Source organism: Saimiri boliviensis, chromosome 5 (assembly GCF_048565385.1).
Source record: "Saimiri boliviensis isolate mSaiBol1 chromosome 5, mSaiBol1.pri, whole genome shotgun sequence".
NCBI lineage: Eukaryota > Metazoa > Chordata > Mammalia > Primates > Cebidae > Saimiri > Saimiri boliviensis.
In genome coordinates this window covers 87,812,131-87,836,009 of record NC_133453.1, presented here as the reverse complement: position 1 = coordinate 87,836,009, position 23,879 = coordinate 87,812,131, and the positions used below count along the sequence as shown (strand labels likewise).

At 38.6% G+C, this 23,879-nt stretch overlaps 1 protein-coding gene across 2 annotated transcripts; it reads left to right on the top strand.

The window, feature by feature from the left end:
- The first annotated feature begins 603 nt into the window (after positions 1–603).
- Positions 604–23,514, top strand: TNFAIP6 (TNF alpha induced protein 6). 2 transcript variants are annotated; one of them, XM_074399705.1, is made up of 7 exons: positions 605–775; positions 5,993–6,130; positions 8,113–8,274; positions 12,911–13,139; positions 15,386–15,426; positions 21,509–21,622; positions 23,269–23,514. In XM_074399705.1, the coding sequence occupies exons 1-7, from the start codon at positions 682–684 to the stop codon at positions 23,280–23,282; spliced, it is 792 nt and encodes a 263-aa protein (XP_074255806.1). In that variant the 5' UTR covers positions 605–681; the 3' UTR covers positions 23,283–23,514. The 2 variants fall into 2 exon arrangements, with proteins under 2 accessions (XP_039325517.1, XP_074255806.1); XM_039469583.2 differs by lacking the exon at positions 23,269–23,514 and having other exon boundaries at positions 604–775; positions 21,509–21,751.
- The last annotated feature ends 365 nt before the right edge of the window (positions 23,515–23,879 follow it).

Sequence of the window (23,879 nt, the reverse complement as noted above, 5' to 3'; positions counted from 1 at the left end):
GAACGTCCTGACACTCTGCAATTGAACTACTTTTCTGGGAGCTGATGCATTTATTTCACTGCTGTACATAACAACCAAATACTGCAAAAGACCCCACCCCAGAAGAAGAGCAAACAGAGAATAAGGAAGTCATAAATCATTGGAGAAAAATTAGGATTCACCAAATTGTGCACACTTATGTTTTAAAATTTTTATACAGGCTTGACAGTGTTTAGGAAAAGCCAGTTCAACATTACCAATAATAGATTAGTGTTTAACCCCATATCCCATAATTGACATGGCAAATATGACATTTAGGATTTATCTTGAAATTCTTACTAAAGCTTGACTTTTAGTCACTGCTAAATCTGCACTAAGTTACACAAACTTTCTAACAGAAACGTGTTTGTGACTGACAATAAATGAACTCCGTTCTTAGTTAATTTAAAACATAGATAATCATTCTATTTTCTTAGTTTTGGTTGCCAATGCAAATGAGTCAGAGGATTTGCCTCAGACACTGAGATAATTGTGTAACTCTATAGTGGAAAATGCCATTGGAGAGTAGTTGCTGACCTCACAGTTGAAAAAAACTATTTAAAAGATGTGGAAACCAGATGTTTCAGTCACATTTCAGCCTCTGCTCTGAGAATTTACTGTAAGCAGCCCCTAACAGGCTGTTACTTCACTGCAACTAGCGATATGATCATCTTAATTTACTTATTTGCCTTGCTATGGGAAGAGGCTCAAGGATGGGGATTCAAGGATGGAATTTTTCATAACTCCATATGGCTTGGTAAGAAACTTCACTCATGAACCTCTTGTTGAGCATGCCAATTATTTAAATCATGGAGAAGGAAATTAAAGCAGTAACTTTTTCTATTCAGTACAAGGCTGATGTTCTCAAAGAAAATGCTTAGGAAAGATAGCCTTTGGAATACATATGTCTTTTTTTTTTAAGTGCTCTTGTCCTCTAAAATTTAAAAATAGCATTTTATAAAGTGAATTGTTCAGTAGAAAATAGCCATTAATATTTATATTCAATATGAAAATATACTTTTAAACTTTTCAAACCAGATCTAGTAGCACAATGAGGAGTATTTCTTTAACCAAGTGGAAACACCAATATAGTCTTTTGTTTTTACGTCATTGCATTTGCAATCAGATTTCAGAATCATAACAGGTAAACTGGAGTATACAAAAATGTTATAATAATTGCTTTGTGTATTCTGAGCTGTAGTCTGTATGTAGTTTTTTCCAAACATATTTTACTATTTTGACAAAGCCAGCTTGCAATACAGAAAAAAGTAAGAAATGTTTCTCCTTCTGAATGCATTCTCACCACTTTGATTCTTTCTGTTTGTACTATCCATACATACTTTTCTGAACCTTTTGTCAGACAAGGAAAGTTTCTTTTGCTATTTTGTTTTGTTAAATATAAGGAATGACATAGGCCAAACAGTTAAGATAAACAATAGATCAGAAAGGGAAAATGCAGAAAACTCCAAACACCCCTTATATTATAGTATGCTAAACACTGCTTTAATTCTCATGATACAAATTGATATTGCTCTACATTCATTATTGTGTTTAATAGCAAAAAAGAAATTTCTTGGGGAAAAACTGACAGATTCTTGCATAGAATAAAGAAATAAAGAGACAGAAAAATTAACCTAGATTTTGGTTTTATGCTTGCCAAACAGCACACTTGTAGAATATTTTCCCTTTTGGCATGTTTCTCTCTGGTAATAACTACAGCCATGAGGATTTCATTAATTTGTAGTGCACAGCCTTGCCGCCTATTTTTTTCAGCTTGGCCAGTGAACTAATTTCATTGTGATCCATTTGGCCAAGACAGGATATAAATTTAGTAGAGGAATGAGCCAATCTCTTTATTTTTTTTGTATACAATCAAATGTAGAAAATACGCTCATATTTGTCAGGATCTTTTTTTAAATGTCGTAAAGCTAGTAAGAATTAAATCTGTGCAGATAAACTTTGAAATGTTATCAAACTCTCTAATAATCAAGTAATTTGGAGTTGTTCTTTAATGTCTCATTGTATGTTACAAAAATACAAACCTGGACAATAGAACTTCTGCCCCAGAGGTAAAGAGAAGCAAATTCAAAAGTCTGTTAATATAAGCTACAAATCTGGGTGTCAGGATAATTGCCAATTGCTTCAATCTAGGGCAAATAATTGACCAGTCAGCTTAGCACAGATGTTTACAGATGGTTGGATCAATATAATATTAGAAACAATTTAGGAAGGAAAGATAGTTGGATTAGAAGGCGTAAATCCGTTAGCAACTATCAAGAACAGGACACTTAAAATTTAGGGTGTCCCATCTTTTGCCTTCCCTGGGCTACTGGAAGAATAATAATTGTCTTAGGCAACTTATAATGCTTTAAGAAAGTTTATGTAGCACTGAAGTGTCCTTTGATGTGATAAAAGAAAAAGAAAAAAAAAAAAAGAAAGTTTATGAATTTGTGTTGGGCCACATTGGTGGGACAAGTTTACTTTAAATTCTCTGGGTGTGGTTCCAATCTGATAAAATGATAAGGTAGAATTAAAGGATCCCTAAGGCTTGTTTTAATTCTGGTATCATCTAATTTTTAAAATAATAATTTAAACAAAACAAAAACAAACAATAGTTAAGGACAAAAGATTACTATCATTTTACATGGATTATGAGAATCAAAAATGCACAGATAAGCAATTATTTTTATTGTTGAATCTGGAAAGGAAGGCAGGATGTGGTGGTGGTTCACACCTGTAATCCTAAAACTATGGGAGGCTGAGGTGGGCAGATTGCTTGAACCCAGGAATGAAAAAGACCAGCCTGGACAATATGGAGAAACTCTATCTCTACAAAAAAATAGAATTAACTGAGTGTGGTGGTGCATGCCTGTAATCCTAGCCACTTGGGAGGCCGAAGTGAGAAGATCACTTGAGCCCAAGAAGCAGAGGTTTCAGTGAGCCATGACCTCACCAAAGCACTCCAGCCTGGGTGACAAAATGAGATCCTGTCTCAAAAAAAAAAAAAAAGAAAAGAAAAGAAAAGAAAGAAAGAAGGGAAAAGTAACATATCTTGGGCTCTTCCCATGGTCCAGAAGCTACCATTATTCCTGTTTGACAAATGAGGAAACTGAGGCTCATCAGGTTATACAACTCCAGGATAGAAACAAAAGTGGAAACCACAGTCAATTTCTACTGTTGCCACTCACTAAAAGGAGAAAAGATTTATCAGATACACAAATTTTCAGTTTTAATAAATGACTATTAACTAGATAAATTAATAAAATATTATTTCTTCTGAAAGGTAAAATTAGGATTTATTATACAAAGGTCCATCTCAATAGCTCAAAATTCTGAATTGAGAAATATTTTTAATAAAACACCTTGTTTAAAATTATCAGATACATACTCCAAGAGTTCTCTATTTGTTCATATGGCAAGACACTGGGAAGTTTGGTGCTGTTAGAGGACAATGTGGAATATTAATATTTAATAAATTAAATCAAAAAATTATAACAAAAATTTTTTGCTATTTCTGTTATTACATTATTACTAGACAAGTATCAGTAGGTACCAAAAGTTTAAGAAAAATTTCTGAGGGTGGGAGGAAGGAGAAGAACAGAAAAGATAACTATTGGGTGCTGAGTTTAACTCCTGGGTGATGAAATAATCTGTACAACAAACCCCTGTGAAGTGAGTTTACCTTTGTAACAAACCTTCACACGTACCCCTGAATCTAAATTAAAGATTTTTTTAAATGAAAAATTACTGGGAGGAAAATTTAAAATTATTATTTTTTTAATCTGTTAATTTTTTTTTTTGAGATGGAGTCTCACTCTATCGCCCAGGCTGGGGTGCAGTTGCATGATCTCAGCTCACTGCAACCCTGCCTCCCTGGTTGAAGCAATTCTCCTGCCTCAGCCTCCCAAGTAGTTGGGACTACAGGTGTGCACCACCATGCCTGGCTAATTTTTTGTATGTGTAGTAGAGACGGAGTTTCACAATGCTGGCCAGGCTGGTCTCGAACTTCTGACCTCAGGTGATCCACCCGCTTCAGCCTCCCAAAGGGCTGGGATGACAGGCATGAGCCCCCGTGCCCAACCAACACTCCATTAATTTTTTCTATAAATATTACATTTCAATTTTGAAATAAAATATAAAGAAAATCAGTTTGAGAAAACTTTGTATACATTAAACTAATTTCTACAATTTTTTTTTCAAATACAGGTCTTTTAATCTATATTCTTAGGAAATAGAATTTTAACATTTTTAATAATTAACAACAATCTCTGTTACAATACATAAATAAGTTAAACATGCCTCCCATCTCTACCAAAAAGCCTTGGTGTTCTTCTATTTCAAGATAAAGAAATTCAAAATACTCATTAGTGTCCAAGTTCCTTGAGAATAGAACCTGACCCACAGCACCTAGCAAAATACCCTGTGGTTTAATGCTCAAAATAACCAAATTGAAAACTGAAAGTTTAATGAGGCTTTGCATGTGAAGGACACTGGACAGCAGGTACCTTTCAATGGAGAAACAACTTGACTCCTTGATGTTCCTGGTATTCTATGACCTCGACCATCAGATTGACTGAGGTCCTCTATGCATGAGTAACGAGATTTACTACGTAATGTATAAACCCAGGATCCTTGGAGTTCAGAAAAACAGAAAAGGCCAAGCAACATCTCCTATTGAACTATGTCAGTGTCAACTTCAGCTTGGGGTGGAAAACCAAGAACTATATTTCTAATTCCCCTGGATTCATTTATTGATGCCAAGAAACATATGTTCTCATTGAAAGTGGTCCTAATGGTGGCTGATTGCACAGATCAGGATACAAAGACTTAACCATAATGTCAGACTATATAGAACTATTAGAACTAACTACAGAGCTAATGTTATGACTATTGTCCTGGGAATCTTTTCACGTTGTTTCTATGGTAGGAGGCACTCCAAACTCAAAACAATCCATTTAAACAGTAATATATTGGAAGACAACTCATGTATGACTTAACACTGCCTAAAATATGTTGGGAAAAATTTGTGAACTAAAAAAGACAAATCAGATAAAAAATTTGGGCATTAACTGGTAGTTAGGTGTGTCCAGTTTTTTCTCTGCTGTGTTTGAATCTATTTTTCTTTTCCTTCTCTAGTATTTGCTTTGGATCCCTTCAGATCTTTCCTCAGTTTTTATTTGTTTACTAAATTCTTAACTATATTGCATTAGTCATTTTCTTCAGTTGGATATTTTAGCTTATTTTTCTCCATCATGTGAACCTACATAACGGATCCATCTTACCTGGTTTCTTTGGACTTCAACTCATTTTTTTCCCCCTATTACTTACCTTTGCAAGTTTTTATATAGCTTAAATCTAAAAGAAAGCCAAAACTTTATCACCTGCGGATAGTGTCACAATACAATGTTGTATAAAAACTTTATTTTAGGCGGGGTGCGGTGGCTCACACCTGTAATACTAGCACTTTGGGAGGCCGAGGCAGATGGACCACTTGAAGTCAGGAGTTTGAGACCAGCCTGGCCAACATGGTGAAACCTCATCTCTACCAAAAATACAAAAATTAGCCGAGCATGGTGGCACATTCCTGTAATCCTAGCTATGGGGGGAGGCTGAGACAGGAGAATCACTTTAACCCAGAAGGAAAGAGATTGCAGTGAGCCAGCCTGGGTGACAGAGTAAGACTCCGTCTCAAAAATAAAATAAAATAAATAAAAACTTTATTTCAGGCTATCAGATCAAAAATACAATTTAGCCTCAAGTTTCTGTTTATAGCCCCAAATTCCCCTAAAATTCCCTCCCATTCATCTCTTTCCCCAAAGCTTCTAACAATGAAAACTTAGCCACCCAAGACAGCCAACCCAGAAAGCCCTTTGGCAGGAACAGTAGCTGATGTAATCTTCCAGCTGAGGCCACAAAATATCCCCTGTTCCATAAGAAGAAATAACTGCTTTTATGACATCCTGTAATTTTACAGAACGAGCAGCAGGTGTGTACCACAGAGAAGCACGGTCTGGGAAGTACAAGCTCACCTACGCAGAAGCTAAGGCAGTGTGTGAATTTGAAGGTGGCCGTCTTGCAACTTACAAGCAGCTAGAGGCAGCCAGAAAAATTGGTAATTGATTTCACAATGATTTTTCTTCTTTTTTATCCTTGGAGGAAAAAAAATTCACCTTTCCTAGACCTTACCAAGACTTCTTTCTCCAACCCCCTTCTGTTACATCACTAAGCCCCTAGGACATCTTTGCTCTCTGACTTCCCCTATCCATCTGCCTAGAGTTGGCAGAAAGTTTCTAGTACCAGCAACTTATCTGGGGTCTTAACTCAGTGTGATCTAATAAAATAAAAATCAAAAGAAAATGAAAACCTCATTATTTCAATATCATTTAAATTTCTCATTAATTTCAATGCCATTGCTATTCATTTTTAGTATTGTTTTATCTCTTTTTGACTTCTGAGTATGGAGGCTGTTAAATGATGCCATAGTACTATATTGAGTCTTACAAGGAAATTTACTTGTTAGGAGAAATATTGAATTTAATGGCTTTTTCCCCAATTTTTTACATTAAGTGGGAGAATGTATTCATACTTCAGAATCAAAAGCTATAAGGAAAAGGACAGGCAGGTTGTGAGAAGCAGAAAGAAACTGAGGAAATGGTATCAGAAGACCTGGAGAAAATCCCAGCAATCAACTGGTGTTATGTACTTATTTATAGAAAAGTGGATTGCTACCATCTCTTCTGGCGTTTGGGGAGAATGGGCCATCCCTATTCAGAACTCCTTTGCTAATGGGATGATGTTGGGCAAAACTGATACATTACTCAAGAAAAAAAAAGTAAGGGTTTTCTCAAATGCCCCCAAGTCTCCCCAGATGACTGCTGGTCTATAATCACAGACAGCATGGGGCAAAGTAACTGGAATGGTAGATACAAAGCCCATAGTCTTTACTGGCCATTCTGGACCTCTAGAAAAATTGCTCTTGGGTGGCATTGACAGATATTAAAACAGCCTCTGAGGCTGAGCGAGGGAAATAGGGCTGAGCCTTTGTTTGAAATGTATGAGAGAATTTATCCTTATTCAAATCTTTTAAAACATTACTAATATCTGGTCCGGTGCAGTGGTTCATGCCTGTAACCCCAGCACTTTAGAAGGCTGACGCAGGAGGAATGCTTGATGTAGGAGGAGTTCAAGGCCATCCTAGGCAACATAGTGAGACCTCATCTCTACAAAAAAAAATCAAAAACTTAGCCAAGTGTCGTGGTGTGCACCCGTGGTCACTACTCTAAAGGCTGAGGTGACAGGATTGCTTGAGCCCAGGAGGTGGAGGCTGCAGTGAGTTCTGTTCATGCCACTCCACTCCAGCCTGGATGACAGAGCAAGACTGTGTCTCTAAATAAATAAATAGACTGGGTTTGGTGGCTCATGCCTGTAATCCTAGCACTTTGGGAGGTCGAGGTGGGCGGATTACCTGAGGTCAGGGATTCAAGACCAGCCTGGCCAACATGGGGAAACCCCATCTCTACTGAAAATACAAAAATTAGCCAGGCGTGACGGTGCATGCCTGTAATCCCAGCTATTCAGGTGGCTGAGGCAGGAGAATTGCTTGAACCCAGGAGGTAGACGTTGCAGTGAGCTGAGAGGGTAACACTGCACTCCAGCCTGGGTGACTGAGTGACATTCCATCTCAATAAATAAATAAATATTACAAATATTTTCAATGATCCTGAAATAGAAATTAAATTACCACTTGAAAATGTTTTGTTTAAAATTGGTAAGTTCAGAAATTATTTCTTAGCATCAGTAAGTCATTTGTGAAAAGAAGCTAGCTCTGAACTTAGATTAGCTTCATATCCACAATAATTTGTAGTCCATTTGCATTTTTTTCAAGTAAGAAGTAGTTTTCCAGTAAAAATCAGAAGTTACATTTCATGTGTATTCAAGCTTTTTCTAATTTAGAAAACAATGTTCTCCCTTTACACGAACTGGATTTGAGCAGTTGAGAAACTTACTGTTGGAAGTGGTTACCTTTGCTAAGATGACTTTTGCTTAGCCAAGACAGTTTACCAGTTTAGTCCATAACTCTTTTTCTTCTTGCAGGATTTCATGTCTGTGCTGCTGGATGGATGGCTAAGGGCAGAGTTGGATATCCCATTGTGAAGCCAGGGCCCAACTGTGGATTTGGAAAAACTGGCATTATTGATTATGGAGTCCGTCTCAATAGGAGTGAAAGATGGGATGCCTATTGCTACAACCCACATGGTGTGTTAAAAATAATAACTTTATGTTTTGCAAAAACAGTTCCATGCTACTAAGAGGTTGTTAAAAAAGAAATGGCTACTCTTCCAGAAATAATTGAATTTGGTAATGATAATTACTACTAATAACTGCAATTCAGAAAGTGCTTATACTATGCCAGACACTGAGTTATGTTCCTTCATCTACACTTTCACTTAATATTCACAATAATTCTTCAAGGAGCTATTGTTGTATCTATTTTGGAAATCAGGAAATTGAAACTTACAGAAGTTAAGTAACCCAATATCAGAGAGTCAATAATGATTAGGCAGGTGGGACTGAGAATTCAGACCTTCTCTGTACCAGGGAACTTCCCACCCATAAAGAAAAAGAAAATTTAAAAAGCAGATTAAAAACTTGTCACAGTGAATTAGCTAAAACAATAAAGCGGTGCTACCAAATGTTAACTATTAAAAATTGTCCTTTCGATAGAACGGGGAAGAGAGACAAAGTAAACAAATTCTCTAATTTCTTTTTGTGTATATATGCTTATACTTCCAAACTAAGCAACTCTCATTCCATGGTTTAACAGTTATATATTGTACATACTAGTTAACATTATACAGCATGTGTGCATATATATATATAATTATTATTATTATTATTTTTTCTTTTTGAGACAGAGTTTCGCTTGTTACCCAGGCTGGAGTGCAATGGTGCGCTCTCGGCTCACTGCAACCTCCACCTCCTGGGTTCAAGCAATTCTTCTGCCTCAGCCTCCCAATTAGCTGGAACTACAAGCATGCACCACCATGCCCAGCTAATTTTTGTATTTTTAGTAGAGACAGGGTTTCACCATGTTGACCAGGATGGTCTCGATCTCTTGACCTTGTGATCCACCCGTCTCAGCCTCCCAAAGTGCTGGGATTAAAGGCATCAGCCACCACGCCCAGCCCAGTATATTTTTATTCATATTTTTTTCATGGTTGCTTGCAACTAGAAAATACTTAATGAGAAAACTAATTCATAATTATTATAAAGAATGATTCTTAGGTCATGTTCTCAGAGAAAAAGTAGGCTGTTCTTTTTGGATCTATTTCCCTCAGGACAATGGGGCTTTTTGTATTTTTTTTTTTTTTTGAGACGGAGTTTCGCTCTTGTTGCCCAGGCTGGAGTGCAATGGCGTGATCTCGGCTCACCGCAACCTCCGCCTCCTGGGTTCAGGCAATTCTCCTGCCTCAGCCTCCTGAGTAGCTGGGATTACAGGCACACGCCACCATGCCCAGCTAATTTTTAGTATTTTTAGTAGAGACGGGGTTTCACCATGTTGACCAGGATGGTCTCGATCTGTTGACCAGGATGGTCTCGATCTCTTGACCTTGTGATCCACCCGCCTCGGCCTCCCAAAGTGCTGGGATTACAGGCTTGAGCCACCGCGCCCGGCCTGTATTTTTTTTTAGATTAAATCTCCTTCTATTGCCCAGGCTGAAGTGTGACGGCATAATCATGGCTCACTGCAACCTCTGCCTCCCAGTTCAAGTGATTCTCCTGCCTCAGCCTCCCGAGTAGCTGGGATTAGAGGCAGGTACTATGCCCAGCTGATTTTGCTATTTTTAGTAGAGATGGGGTTTTACCATGTTGGCCAGGCTGGTCTTGAACTCCTGACCTCAAGTGATCTGCCCACCTCAGCCTCCCAAAGTGCTGGGATTACAGGCGTGAGGCACTGTGCCCATCCCAACGTTGTTATAAAATATTACAGTGGCCGGGCGCAGTGGCTCGAGCGTGTAATCCCAGCACTTTGGGAGGCCGAAGCGGGTGGATCGCGAGGTCAACAGATTGAGACCATCCTGGTCAACGTGGTGAAACCCCGTCTCTACTAAAAATACAAAAAATTAGCTGGGCATGGTGGCACATGCCTGTAATCCCAGCTACTCAGGAGGCTGAGGCAGGAGAATTGCCTGAACCCAGGAGGCGGAGGTTGCGGTGAGCCGAGATCGTGCCTTTGCACTCCAGCCTGGGTAACAAGAGCGAAACTCCGTCTCAAAAAAAAAAAAAAAAAAAAAAAAAATTACAGTATGTTACAAAGTCTCCCTGGCACTTAGGATTATAAATATCCTCAGATATGTCCCATTTGGATTTACCCTATAAGAAATTCCATAACACTGTAGGGAAGTTACATAGTGAGGTTCTAGTGTATTATTACAAAATCTATTAGTGATATTAGCAATTTCTCAGGTCTGCAACTAACCCATATCTCAAAACTATGTATAGTCCAGGAAGAAAGATTTTTGCCTAGAGCTACAACTAGTCTTAACTGAGGTAAAATAGGAATACTTAACAGTGCATTTATATAACTTTAACTTTCAAATCACTTTGACATGCTTTAAGCTTATTTAGTCCTATATTTAGTTATGTCCATAATATGTATCTTCCTTTCCTCCCTCTCTTACATTTTCTTAAACATATTTATGCAGACCATTCTTCTTTCACTCTCAAGAGTAACTCTTCTTTTCAAATATATTCCCTGATTCTTCTTTTACTTGATACTTTTAAGATCTCTGAGCTTCCATTGGATAATTTCCACAGATTAAACTCCAGGGTCATTGAAGAAGTGCTAATGAAAAGGTCCTTCAAACTGGGCGAGGTGGCTCACACCTGTAATCCTAGCACTTTGGGAGGCTGAGGTGGGTGGATCACCTTAGGTCAGGAGTTCAAGACCAGCCTGGCCATCATGGTGAAACCCCATCTTAAAAAAAAAAAAAAAGAAAGAGTCCTTCAGTATTTCATTGCCCTTTCATAAGAATATAATCCAAATTATAAATTATTATAAGTTGCTTTCTTTTCTCACAAAGGCTGAATACTTTTCACTCTGGGAATATGTGTACAGAATCCTGGGAGACTTGTTCTTACCCAATTCTCAGTGCATTTAGCTCACTTTTGGATTTCGTGGTATGCTGATTATTTAGGATGTGGTTAACTTGAAGGAAACGAGACTTGATTGCCTAAACTAGCATTAGGGGAACAGCTCACTGAAACATTGGAATAAAAAAACCATAATGATTTTAGAAAAATGCAATCAGTCTCTTTCAATCCTGAAATTGTATAATGATTTTCCAAATAGAATTCATGGGATCCATTATTCTAAGTGCTTGTGGCCTTGAAGACATACAGTGACACCGCAGGGCAAAGTCCCTACCATCTTAATAGGGCTATTTGTAATATAAATGTATATGTATTTGTCAAAATACATACACATAGGACGAGTGCCATGGCTCATGCCTGTAATACTAGCACTTTGGGAAGCTGAGATGGGTCCATCACCTGAGATCAGGAGTTCAGGACAAACCTGGCCAACATGGCAAGAACGTATCTCTACTAAAAATATAAAAATTAGCTGGATGTGGTGGCTCAAGCCTGTAATCCCAGCTACTCGGGAGGCTGATGAGGCATGAGAATTGCTTGAACAATTGTGGAGACTACAGTGAGCCAAGATTGTGCTACTGTACTCCAGCCTGGGCAAGAGAACCAGAACCAAACTCCATCTCAAAAAATAAAAATAAAAATAAAAACACATAGGTGTGTGCACAAAAGACTTGTTCATGTTATGCCTTAAGAGACAAAATAGGGCCGGGCGCGGTGGCTCATGCCTGTAATCCCAGCACTTTGGGAGGCCAAGGCGGGTGGATCACGAGGTCAGGAGATTGAGACCATCCTGGTCAACATGGTGAAACCCCGTCTCTACTAAAAATACTAAAAATTAGCTGGGCATGGTGGCACATGCCTGTAATCCCAGCTACTCAGGAGGCTGAGGCAGGATAATTGCCTGAACCCAGGAGGCGGAGGTTGCGGTGAGCCGAGATCACGCCATTGCACTCCAGCCTGGGCAACAAGAGCGAAACTCCGTCTCAAAAAAACAGATAAAATAAAGCAAAAGTATAAACAGAAGCACAATTAATTACTTTTTTAAAGATTTTTAAACTTTATTTTTATTTTTATTTTTTTTTGCCCAGGTTGGCCTCAAACTCCTAGGCTCATGAGATTCTCCTACCTTAGCCTCGCAAGTATCTGGGACTAAGGGTAAGCATCACTGCACCCAGCTATTTATTTCTTACTATATTTTTTAAAAATTCATGGCTGGGTACAGTGGCTGCTGTTTATAATTTCAGCATTTTCAGAGGCAGAGGCAGGAGGATTACTTGAGGTCAGGAGTTCAATACCAGCCTGAGCAGCATAGCAAGAACTGTTTCTACAGAAAACAAAACAAAACAAAATTACCAGGGCTTGGTGGCACATGCCTGTCACCCCAGCTACTTGGGAGGCTGAAGTGGGAGGATCACGTGAGCCAAGGAATTCAAGGCTGCAATGAGCTAAGATTGGGTCATTGTACTCCAGCCTGGGTGACAGAGAGAGATCTTGTCTCAAAATATAAAAATAAAAATAAATTCAAAAGAGTTCATGTTCATTTTAGAGAATTTAGTAACTACTGATGAAAAAATACATTTACTCTTTAGCTAAAAGTATACATAATATACAATAGATGCTAAGCCATTTAATATTTCATAAAAAGTAATACATTGCTAAGAAATGTCATTTTTAATGGACATAATGTTTTTCCTAATGCTTTGGGTTTTTTGTTTTTTTTATTTCCTTCTCATTTCAGCAAAGGAATGTGGTGGTGTCTTTACAGATCCAAAGCGAATTTTTAAATCTCCAGGCTTCCCAAATGAGTATGAAGATAACCAAATCTGTTACTGGCACATTAGACTTAAGTATGGTCAGCGTATTCACCTAAGTTTTTTAAATTTTGACCTTGAAGATGACCCAGGCTGCTTGGCTGACTATGTTGAAATATATGACAGTTACGATGATGTCCATGGCTTTGTGGGAAGGTACGTGTGGTTCCCCATACAGGAAGTTAAATGAATGTCAAGTATTTTGTTTGATGCTTCTTTAATTTTTCCTCCACTGTCCCTATAATATTGATTTTGGAATAGTTCTACTCTCCTAAAGCACCACATCATTTTTCAACAAAGATTTTTCTTAGCTGGCTGCTACAACATACTTATTAAAGTAGTGAGAGCTGCCTTTTGATTATGGCTAAGTTGTAACAACTAGTTAGTCTATTTTATAAACACCTCAAGATCTGACAATAGGGGAAAGAAAGATATGAATTGCAAAAATTGTTCAGGTTTTTAAGTTCTAATTTCTTACAACCTTAAAAATGATTGTAGGGCGGGGCATGGGGGCTCACGACTATAATCCACACCACTTTGGGAGGCCAAGGTGAGCAGATCATCTGAGACCAGCCTGGCCAACATGGTGAAACCCTGTCTCTACTAAAAATACAAAAATTAGCTGGGCGTGGTGGCAGGCACCTGTAATCTCAGTTACTCAGGAAGCTGAGGCAGGAGAAATGGTTGCACCCAGGAGGTGGAGGTTGCAGTGAGCCAAGATCACACCACTGCACTCCAGCCTGGGTGACAGAGCAAGACTCTGTCAAAAACAAAAAAAGATTATAAATTCAGTAATTGTTGCCTTTCTTATTCCTACAAAGCATTGTGCTAAGCATTATGGATGTAAGGTAAATAAGCAAAGTTTAACCCTTTCTCTCTTTAATATTTTTCCTTTGGCTTTTCAACATGCTAGAACACAACCTTTTTTCATCATACTCCAATTTGTTAATATACCTTGAATTTTTTAATTTTGAGTGTCTTATGACATATTGCAAAATTAAAGAGTGTATAATTAGATATTTTATATATTCAGGTCCCCACCTAATAACCTATATTTTAGACTATCAATTTATCTACAGACTATCAGTTTTCAATTCTCTATTATACATGACAGTAATTTAATGGGAAAAAAATGGTAGTGGGGACAATTTAAAAATGACAGACTCGGCCGGGCGCGGTGGCTCAAGCCTGTAATCCCAGCACTTTGGGAGGCCGAGACGGGTGGATCATGAGGTCGAGAGATCAAGACCATCCTGGTCAACAAGGTGAAACCCCGTCTCTACTAAAAACGCAAAAAATTAGCTGGGCATGGTGGCGCGTGCCTGTAATCCCAGCTACTCAGGAGGCTGAGGGAGGAGAATTGCCTGAACCCAGGAGGCGGAGGTTGTGGTGAGCCGAGATCGTGCCATTGCACTCCAGCCTGGGTAACAAAAGCGAAACTCCGTCTCAAAAAAAAAAAAAAAAATGACAGACTCAATTGCTTTTTATGTTGATTTTGAATGTGTAACTTAAATACAAAGAAAACTAAAGGCATTTCTTACAAAAATGAATACTTTTTGAAGGGAAAGTATTTTTGATTTTGTTTTCTTTTTTAGCTGACAGACTACTGCTATAGAAAAAAAATAGTTTATAAAGATAGTTTAATGACGCCATGAAATAGAGTTGGGGGAATTAAGAATAAAGTACAGGTGGGCACACCTGTGGTCCTAGCTCCTTCGGAAGCTGAGGCAGGAGGAGCACTTGAGTCCAGTAGTTCTGGGCTACAGTCCGCTATGCTGACGGGTGTCCACACTAAGAGCAGCATGGCCAACATGGTGAAAACATGCTCTACTAAAAGTACAAAAATTAGCTAGGTGTGGTGGTGCATGCTTGTAATCCCAGTTACTCAGGAGGCTGAGGCAGGAGAATTGCTTGAACCCAGGAGGCAGAGGTTACAGTGAGCTGAGATTGCACTACTGCACTCCAGCCTAGGTGACAGAGTGAGACTCTGTCTTAATAAAATAAAATAAAATATCATCAATATTGTAAGAAGATTATTTCAAATAACAAACTTACAAATCCAGGTAAAATAACAATAGAAATTTTAAAAATTATGAAACAATGAGCTATTACTTAGAGCAGGTGTCCCCAAACTTTTTACACAGGGGGCCAGTTCACTGTCCCTCAGACTGTTGGAGGGCCGCCACATACTGTGCTCCTCTCACTGACCACCAATGAAAGAGGTGCCCCTTCCTGAAGTGCAGCGGGGGGCCGGATAAATGGCCTCAGGGGGCCGCATGCGGCCTGTGGGCCATAGTTTGGGGATGCCTGACTTAGAGGCTTAATTATCAGTAAGAGCCACTTTACTAGCTGTATAATATTCATTTGTGTGACACATCTTTTTTATAAAAATTCCCTTTCAGATACTGTGGAGATGAGCTTCCAGATGACATCATCAGTACAGGTAAGATTCTAAGTTGAGGACCAAAACTATTTTTTTTTACAGTATCCCTGAAAGTGAAGGGACACTGTAAAATAGTAAATAATAGTTATTATTCACTTTTCAAAGTTGAAAGAACTAAGACCAGATCTGTAGCTTGCTAGCTTGTAAAACGCAAAAAAAAAAAAAAAAAAAAAATTGCTTATACTTAAAGATTTATGCCGCTACTGCTTGCACTAAAAAATGTAGACTCTTGTTCTTTGTGGAAAATGTATCTGAGAGAGTCTTCAATTTCCAAATCCATAAATATTGATTTAGCTTATGATTTCCATAAATGTGCTAATAAAATGGCTGAAAGTTTTCATTGATAAAGGGTTAAAGTAATTTATAATGTCAATAAAAATCTTTGTCACTAAAACAATCTTATATCAAATTCATTACATTTTTATCTTAGTATTCTCTAGAAAATGTTTTGAATAACAAAATTCTGTGAGATTTAAATAGGTGTTACATGAAAAGAGGGCTCTAAGGTCAAATAAATTTGGAAAACGTTGGGTTAAACAATGTTAAACAGATTTCTTTATTGGAAGACGGAATATTTTAATATGCTAATCATGCACAGTAAATCTGAAAAGACTAGAAGACTAGATAAAATAGGCAGTACTTTTCAAATATTCCCCCCATTATTTTCTGTGACTTTTTTTTTTTCTTTTGAGACGGAGTTTCGCTCTTGTTACCCAGGCTGGAGTGCAATGGCGTGATCTCGGCTCACCGCAACCTCCACCCCCTGGGTTCAGGCAATTCTCCTGCCTCAGCCTCCTGAGTAGCTGGGATTACAGGCATATGCCACCATGCCCAGCTAATTTTTTGTATTTTTAGTAGAGACGGGGTTTCACTATGTTGACCAGGATGGTATTGATCTCTTGACCTCGTAATCCACCAGCCTCTGCCTCCCAAAGTGCTGGGACTACAGGCTTGAGCCACCGCACCCGGCATTTTCTGTGACTTTATTCCAAGAATTATACACCAAGAAATGCCCTATAGTAGCATAAATTTATCTTAATATGCAATATCACTCTTTAATTTATCCCATACTGCTATTTTCTGGTTAAAAACTTTCTTTCTTACATGTATTCAATACTTTATTTTGCTTTTATCACCAGCACCAGTGGTTGGCATTTTTATGTGCTCTATTTTCTCCCAAGTCATACAATTATCACAATACTTCTGCAACTATAAACAACAAAACTACATTGAGTTGCAGTTTCTAAGTACTCAGATACTACCAGTTAATTTACTCCCACACTCCAGCCTTTCAGTGACTCAATTCTAATTATTCACCATAACAGTAAGAGATGGAACATCCTGCTCTGTTATTGAATGATTAATGCTTAAACCCTCTTAGTTCATTACTGTTACAATCTCCCTTAAGAAGGACAATCTATTAAAGTAAACAGTTTATATATCTCTCTCATTCCTTTCTTGAAAATATATTTTAGGCCCAGACATAGTGGCTCACGCCTATAATCCCAGCACTTTGGGAGGCCAAGGTGGGCAGATCATAAGGTCAGGAGTTTGAGACCAGCCTGACCAACATGGTGAAACCCTGTCTCTTATAAATATACAAAAATACAAAAATTAGCCAGGCATGGTGGTGCACGCTTGTAATCCTAGCTGCTCAGGAGGCTGAGGCAGGAGAATCGCTTGAACCCAGGAGGCAGAGGTTGCAGTGAGCTGAGATTGCAGCATCTGTACTCTAGCCTGGGCGACAGAGCAAGACTGTCTCAAAAAAAAAAAAAAAGGAAAGAAAAGAAAAAGAAAAGAATTTTATATTAACAGAAAATTGAAAGGAAACATCTTGGCGCTGTAGGAGGTAATTAGGGGATGAGAATTCTATTAAAGAAGTAAAAGAGAAGTCTGAAATTTTACATTTTCCATTTTTCCTCTAAAATAGACAACTTACTCCAAATGTAATCAAATCAGTGGTGGGGTTTTATTGGCACAACTTCAAGAAACTGGAGAAAAAAGAGCCCACTCAATTTATCACTCAAGGAGAAACAAATCAAGAAACAGAAAAGAATACAGTTAAACAAAAGAGCCAAAGATTTAGCAGAAATTCAGGAAGAGGACACTGATACCAAGTATAGAAAAAGAAGATATAAGACAATTAATATAAAATCCTGTCAAGTATAATACTATTAACATTTTGATCTGGTTTGCTTCTTAAATATATGCTTACTCAATCCAGGATATATATATTATGAAACAAAAATAGAAAATAAATAAATTAGCCAAGGATGCTAGCTCATGCCTGTAATCCCAACACTTTGGGAGGCTGAGATGAGAGGATCACTTGAGTCTCAGGAGTTGAGACCAGCTTGGGCAACATGATGAAACACTGTCTCTACAAAAAAATACAAAAGTTGGCCGGGCATGGTGGCTCACACCTATAATCCTGGCACTTCGAGAGGCTGAGGTGGGTGGATCACTTGAGGTCAGGAGTTCAAGACAGGCTGGCTAATATGGTGAAACCCCAACTCTACTAAAAACACAAAAAATTAGCCAGGTGTGGTGGTGCATGCCTGTAATACCAGTTACAGGAGGCTGAGGCAGTAGAATCGCTTGAACCTGGGAGGTGGAGGTTGTAGTTAGCTGAGATGGCTCTAGTGCACTCTAGCCTGGGTAACAGAGTAAGACTCTATCTCAAAAAACATTTTTAGGCCGGGCGCAGTGGCTCAAGCCTGTAATTCCAGCACTTTGGGAGGCCGAGGCGGGTGGATCACGAGGTCAAGAGATCGAGACCATCCTGGTCAACATGGTGAAACCCCGTCTCTACTAAAAATACAAAAAATTAGCTGGGCGTGGTGGCGTGTGCCTGTAATCCCAGCTACTCAGGAGGCTGAGGCAGGAGAATTGCCTGAACCCAGAAGGCAGAGGTTGCGGTGAGCCGAGATCATGCCATTGCACTCCAGGCTGGGTAACAAGAGTGAAACTCCATCTCAAAAAAAAAAAAAAAAATTTAAATACAGTTAGCCACCAGGCATCCTGATGGATACCTGTAGTCCCAGCCTGCAGTCCCAGGCTGAGGTAGAAGGATCACCTTAGTCCAGGCAGGTTGAGGCTGTAGATAGCCATGATCATGCCACTGCTCTCCAGCGTGGGAGACAGGGTGACATCCTGTCTCAAAAAAAAAAGAAAGAAAGGAAAGAAGGGAGGGAAGGAGGGAGGAGGAAGGAAGAAAGAAAGGAAGGAAGAAAGGAAGCGGGGGGAGGGAGGGAAGGGAGGGAGGCTGTCCATAAGAAAGAAAGGAAAACTAGCCGGGCGGGGTGGCTCAAGCCTGTAATCCCAGCACTTTGGGAGGCTGAGGCGGGTGGATCACGAGGTCGAGAGATCGAGACCATCCCGGTCAACATGGTGAAACCCCGTCTCTACTAAAGATACAAAAAAAAAATTAGCTGGGCATGGTGGCACGTGCCTGTAATCCCAGCTACTCAGGAAGCTGAGGCAGGAGAATTGCCTGAGCCCAGGAGGCGGAGGTTGCGGTGAGCCGAGATCGCGCCATTGCACTCCAGCCTGGGTAACAAGAGCGAAACTCCATCTCAAAAAAAAAAAAAAAGAAAGAAAGAAAGGAAAACTATCCGTAATCCTACCATATTAATAAGAGATATAAAAGTCAGGATGTGCTTACTCTCCTCACCTCTCCATCCCAGAAAGGCATTTGATAACTCTGTAGTCACCATCCTTCCAAATGTCTTTCTATTATGTAAACATTACATACATGGATACTATGAACATATTTCCAAATCAGAATATGATACTTGACCACTCAAATTCTTTTTCATGCCTGCCTAATAGGTCACTGTATGGATATACCATAATGTGTCATATACTAATATTTAACATCCTGAAGGTGTTTGATTCTGATTTTTTCTTTTGTTATTCAATGTTTCAATGAACATTTTAAAACCTCTGTCTTTATTCAGTAGTACTACTTTTAAAAAAACAGATTCCTACAGTGCCAATTTACTTTTCTTTCTTTTTTTTTTTTTGAGACAGGGCTCATTCTGTCACCCAGGCTGGAGTGCAAGGGGGCATCATCACAGCTCACTACAGCCTCAAACTCCTGGGCTCAAGTAATTTTCTCACACAAGACTAAATTTTTTATTTTTAGTAGAGATGGGATCTTACTATGTTGCCTAGGCTGATCCCGAAGTCCTGAATTCAAGGTATCCTCCTGCCTTAGCCTCCCAAAGTGCTGGGAATAAGGTGTAAACCACCTCACCTAACTGACCCCCAATTTGCATTTTCTTTTTTTTTTATACGGGCATGTCAACTCATACCTAACCAATTTGCACTTTAACCAGCTGAATGTTCTCTGAATTCTCTCACAACAGAAGAGCAAAAAAGTAACATTAATAATCTAAACTGAATTTTTGGTACTGTTTTTGAACACCTTTTTAAATGTCCTTTAGCCCTTTGAACACCTATGAATTGCCTATGGATTTATATTTCTTGCATATTCCTTTTGGCGCTTTTGTCTTTCTCGTTTTTATTTCCAGCAGCTCTTTGTATTTTAGAGATATTAACCCTATTTTCTCTCAGTCTGTCTCATACAAAAATGCTTTTTATATTTAGGCAAATCTTCCAAATATGAGAAAATAGCAGTCAGAGAATCAGAGCGTGAACTCAGAAACCAGACTGCCTGTGCTCAAATCTGACTCTGCCAATTTAGTTCTGTTGCTTTGGGCAAGCTACTGAGTCACTCTGTGCCTCAGTTTCTTATCTGTAAAATGAATATTTTTAAAAGTACCCTGGCTGGGTGTGGTGGCTCAAACCTGTAATCCCAGCACTTTGGGAGGCCGAGGCGGGGCGGGCGGATCAGGAATTAGAGACCAGCCTGACCAACATAGTGAAACCCCGTCTCTAAAAAAAAAAAAGAAAAGAAAAAAAAGTATCCCCCTCACCTCACAGCATTGTTGTGGGGGTTAAATGAGTTAATAGATAAAAGCAAGTATTAGGAATGTATATGCTCTGTGTGTGCGTGTGTGTGTGTGTGTGTGTGTGTGTGTGTGTCTGTGTGTGTCTGTGTGTGTGCGTATTTGTAATTAATTTGGACTCGGGATCTGGATTAAGAAGGTCTTCCCCAGACTGAGTGTAGTGGCTCATGCCTGTGACCCAAGCATTTAGGGAGGCCGAGGTAGCAGGATCACTTGAGCACAGAAGTTTGAGACCAGCCTGGGAAATAGAGTGAGATCCTGTCTCCAAAAGCAAACAAACAAAAAGAAGGGCTTTGCCTCCTGAAAAAGATAAATATTCCTATATTTTATGTTCTATAATAAAGTTTTTCCTTGTTGTTTAGCACATTTTGGTCTTTATATGCAGGTAAAATGTGTTTAGGTACTTTGTGTAAAGTAGGAATATAGCTTCCTTTCTTACAAATGTGAAACTTGTTACTCTGACATAATTTAGTAAATAACTCATCCACCCATCGCTGATCTGACCTGCCTGCCATTCTCCTGTAATTCAGTGGATGTTCCTTCTACAAAGAGTATCTTTTAAATACAATAGACAGGCCTATTCGGTGGCTCAGGCCTGTAATTCCAGCACTTTGCGGGCTGAGGCCAGTGGATCACCTGAGGTCAAGAGTTTGACCAGCCTGGCCAACATGGTGAAACCCTGTCTCTACTAATAATACAAAAAATCAGCCGTGAGTGGTGGTACGTGCCTGTAATCCCAGATACTTAGAAGGCTGAGGCAGGAGAATCACTTGAGCCCAGGAGGTGAAGGTTGCAGTAAGCCGAGATCATGCCACAGCACTCCAGCCTGGGCGACAGAGTGAGTGAGACTCTGTCTCAGAAATAAATAAATCAACAGAATTTCCCAGAGGATAGATTGGAAAACCAAAGGAAAAAAATACAAAAGTCCCTTACCCTGCTCCATGTAGCAATGAAACCACAGACTCTTCAGCTTGAGAATCGACTTCTGAATTCTGGGAGTCTTCTTCATGTATTCTTATATTTTCCTGTGAGAACGAAATGTCTTTGAATTTCCAGCCAAATCAAAGGAGAGTAACATCTTTGTTCTTTTGCCTCCTTCCCCACAACAGGAAATGTCATGACCTTGAAGTTTCTAAGTGATGCTTCAGTGACAGCTGGAGGTTTCCAAATCAAATACATTGCAGTGGATCCTGTATCCAAATCCAGTCAAGGAAAAAATACAAGTACTACTTCTACTGGAAATAAAAACTTTTTAACTGGAAGATTTAGTCACTTATAAAAAAAAAGAAAAATAATGATAAAAAATAGAGTTTTTATGTCTGAATCTTTTGAAACTCCTTTGATCTCACTGTTATTATTGTTAACATTTATTTATTATTTTTCTAAATGTGAAAGCAATACATAATTTGGGGAAAATTGGAAAATATGGGAAACTTTAAAAGAGAAAATGAAACCTCTCATAATCCCTCTGCATAGATATAACAAGCGTTAACATTTTTCTATTTTTTTTTTTCAGTCGTTTTTCTATTTGTGGTATATGTATATATGTGCCTAATGTATTTTTATTTGAAACTTTGGAATCCTACTCTACGTACAGTTTGATATCATACTTTTTACATCTTGGACTTTATAAACATTTTCTAAAATCATTGTATATTCTACAAAAATATGACTTTAAATAGCTGTAAAATATTATATGATATGAATGTTTCATATATTATTTAAGTCTGTCTCTATTGTTGGAATTTCAGGTTGTTTTCATAAATATTGTTGCAATAAATATCCTTGAACACGCATATTTATGCACCTCCCTAATTATTTAAGACAGGGACTGGGAAATAGAATTACTGAATCAAAGGTTAATTAAAACAAAATTTTCTGGTTTGATAGGCAAAAAATGAGGCCTCATTGTAGTTTGAATTTGCATTTCTTTATTCATGAGATTGATGGTTACATAATTTTTTGTTAACACTATTTCTTTTGTGAATTATTTTTCCATGGCTTTTTGCACTATTTTTAAAAACTGGCATAATCTCTATTGATTTGTAAGAAATTATTATATATGCCCATGTTTGTCACATATGTTGCAATTTAAGTTTTAGTTTGTCATTTACTTTCACAGTTTTTTAAAATATATCAAATGTTAAAATTTATTTGCTATTATACTTGTTGATTTTGCTGAGGTCTCTGTTCTCATATTTATGTTTAGGACTGTCAAAAGACAAAATTACAACAAATTTAGTTTAGAGATCTTAACTGGCTTCTATTTGCAATTTTAGAATTAGGCAACATCTCATTTTTTTTTTTTTTTTAATACGGGGTTTCACCATGTTGGTCAGGCTGGTCTTGAACTCCTGACCTTAGGTGATCCACCCGCCTTGGCCTCCAAAGTGCTTGGATTACAGGCATGAGCCGCTATGCCCGGCCAACACCTCATTTTTATAATAGAATGAGTGTTCTGATGAGCCGAGCAGGGGAGATTCGTTTTATTGACATAAAATGGCTGAGGAGAATAGAAACAGAAAACAAAAAGCAGACTGGTTGTTTCAAAGCTACTTTTCTTATAAAGTTTAAAGCAGAGGCAACTTCTTATCATGCCAGTTAAAACTGGTCTGTTTAAGGGTTTGGCTATTATCTATCTGTGTCTCTTGGTTTCTTGGAAGGTAAGATAAACAACTAATTTCGGGTTGGTGCTGTGAAACTTTAGCATGAGTGACTCCATTTTGGTTTGGTATGTTGGGCCTGGTGTAGAAGCTAAGTCCAAACCAATGAACTCCTATAACTTTTATTTAAGAGGATAAAAATTCCCATTATAAGATATGACATGTATTCATCTGTATGTTATTTTTTTGTCACTTCACCTTTTCAGGGAGAAAAACATAGTTGTTACTCTGCATATGAGGGGTGTTGCGGCTCAGGTGATACCCCAAAGTATGACACTTTTGGATGCTGAGTACTTTTAACCAAAGGAGATTGGAAGGCTTCAGAAGCAAGCTCTCTGCAACCTTCTCCTTCCTCTTCCCTCTTGCCCCCTTCCTCTTCCCAAGCAAGTCATAGAAACCAGAATTCATCGGCCAGTGGCTCACCCCTGTAATCCCATCACTTTGGGGGCTGAGGCAGAAGGACTTCTTAAGCTCAGGAGTTCAAAACCAGCCTGATGACATAGCAAGACCTCATCTCTAAAAACAAATAAATAAATAAATAAAAATCAAAATATTATCTAGGCACAGTGTTACATGCTTGTAGTCCCAGCTACTTGGGAGGCAGAGGCCACAGGATCACTTGAGCCCAGGAATTTGAGGCTGCAGTGGAGCTATGGTTTTGTGACTGAACTCCACTCCGGGAGACAGAGTGAGATCCTGTCTTAAACCAAGGAAAAAAAGCAACTAGAACCAGAATTCCTCTTTCTCAAGTCTGGTTACAGAAACTAAAACCCCTCTCTGCAAAGTAAGCCACAAAACCTAAAAAGGTCACTCAGTT

Coding starts and splice junctions, on each gene's coding strand:
- TNFAIP6 (XM_039469583.2), top strand. CDS start 682: ATGATCATCTTAATTTACTTATTTGCCTTGCTATGGGAAGAGGCTCAA. Junction 8,275..12,910: donor CTATTGCTACAACCCACATG/GTGTGTTAAAAA, acceptor TTCTCATTTCAG/CAAAGGAATGTGGTGGTGTC. Junction 15,427..21,508: donor AGATGACATCATCAGTACAG/GTAAGATTCTAA, acceptor TCCCCACAACAG/GAAATGTCATGACCTTGAAG.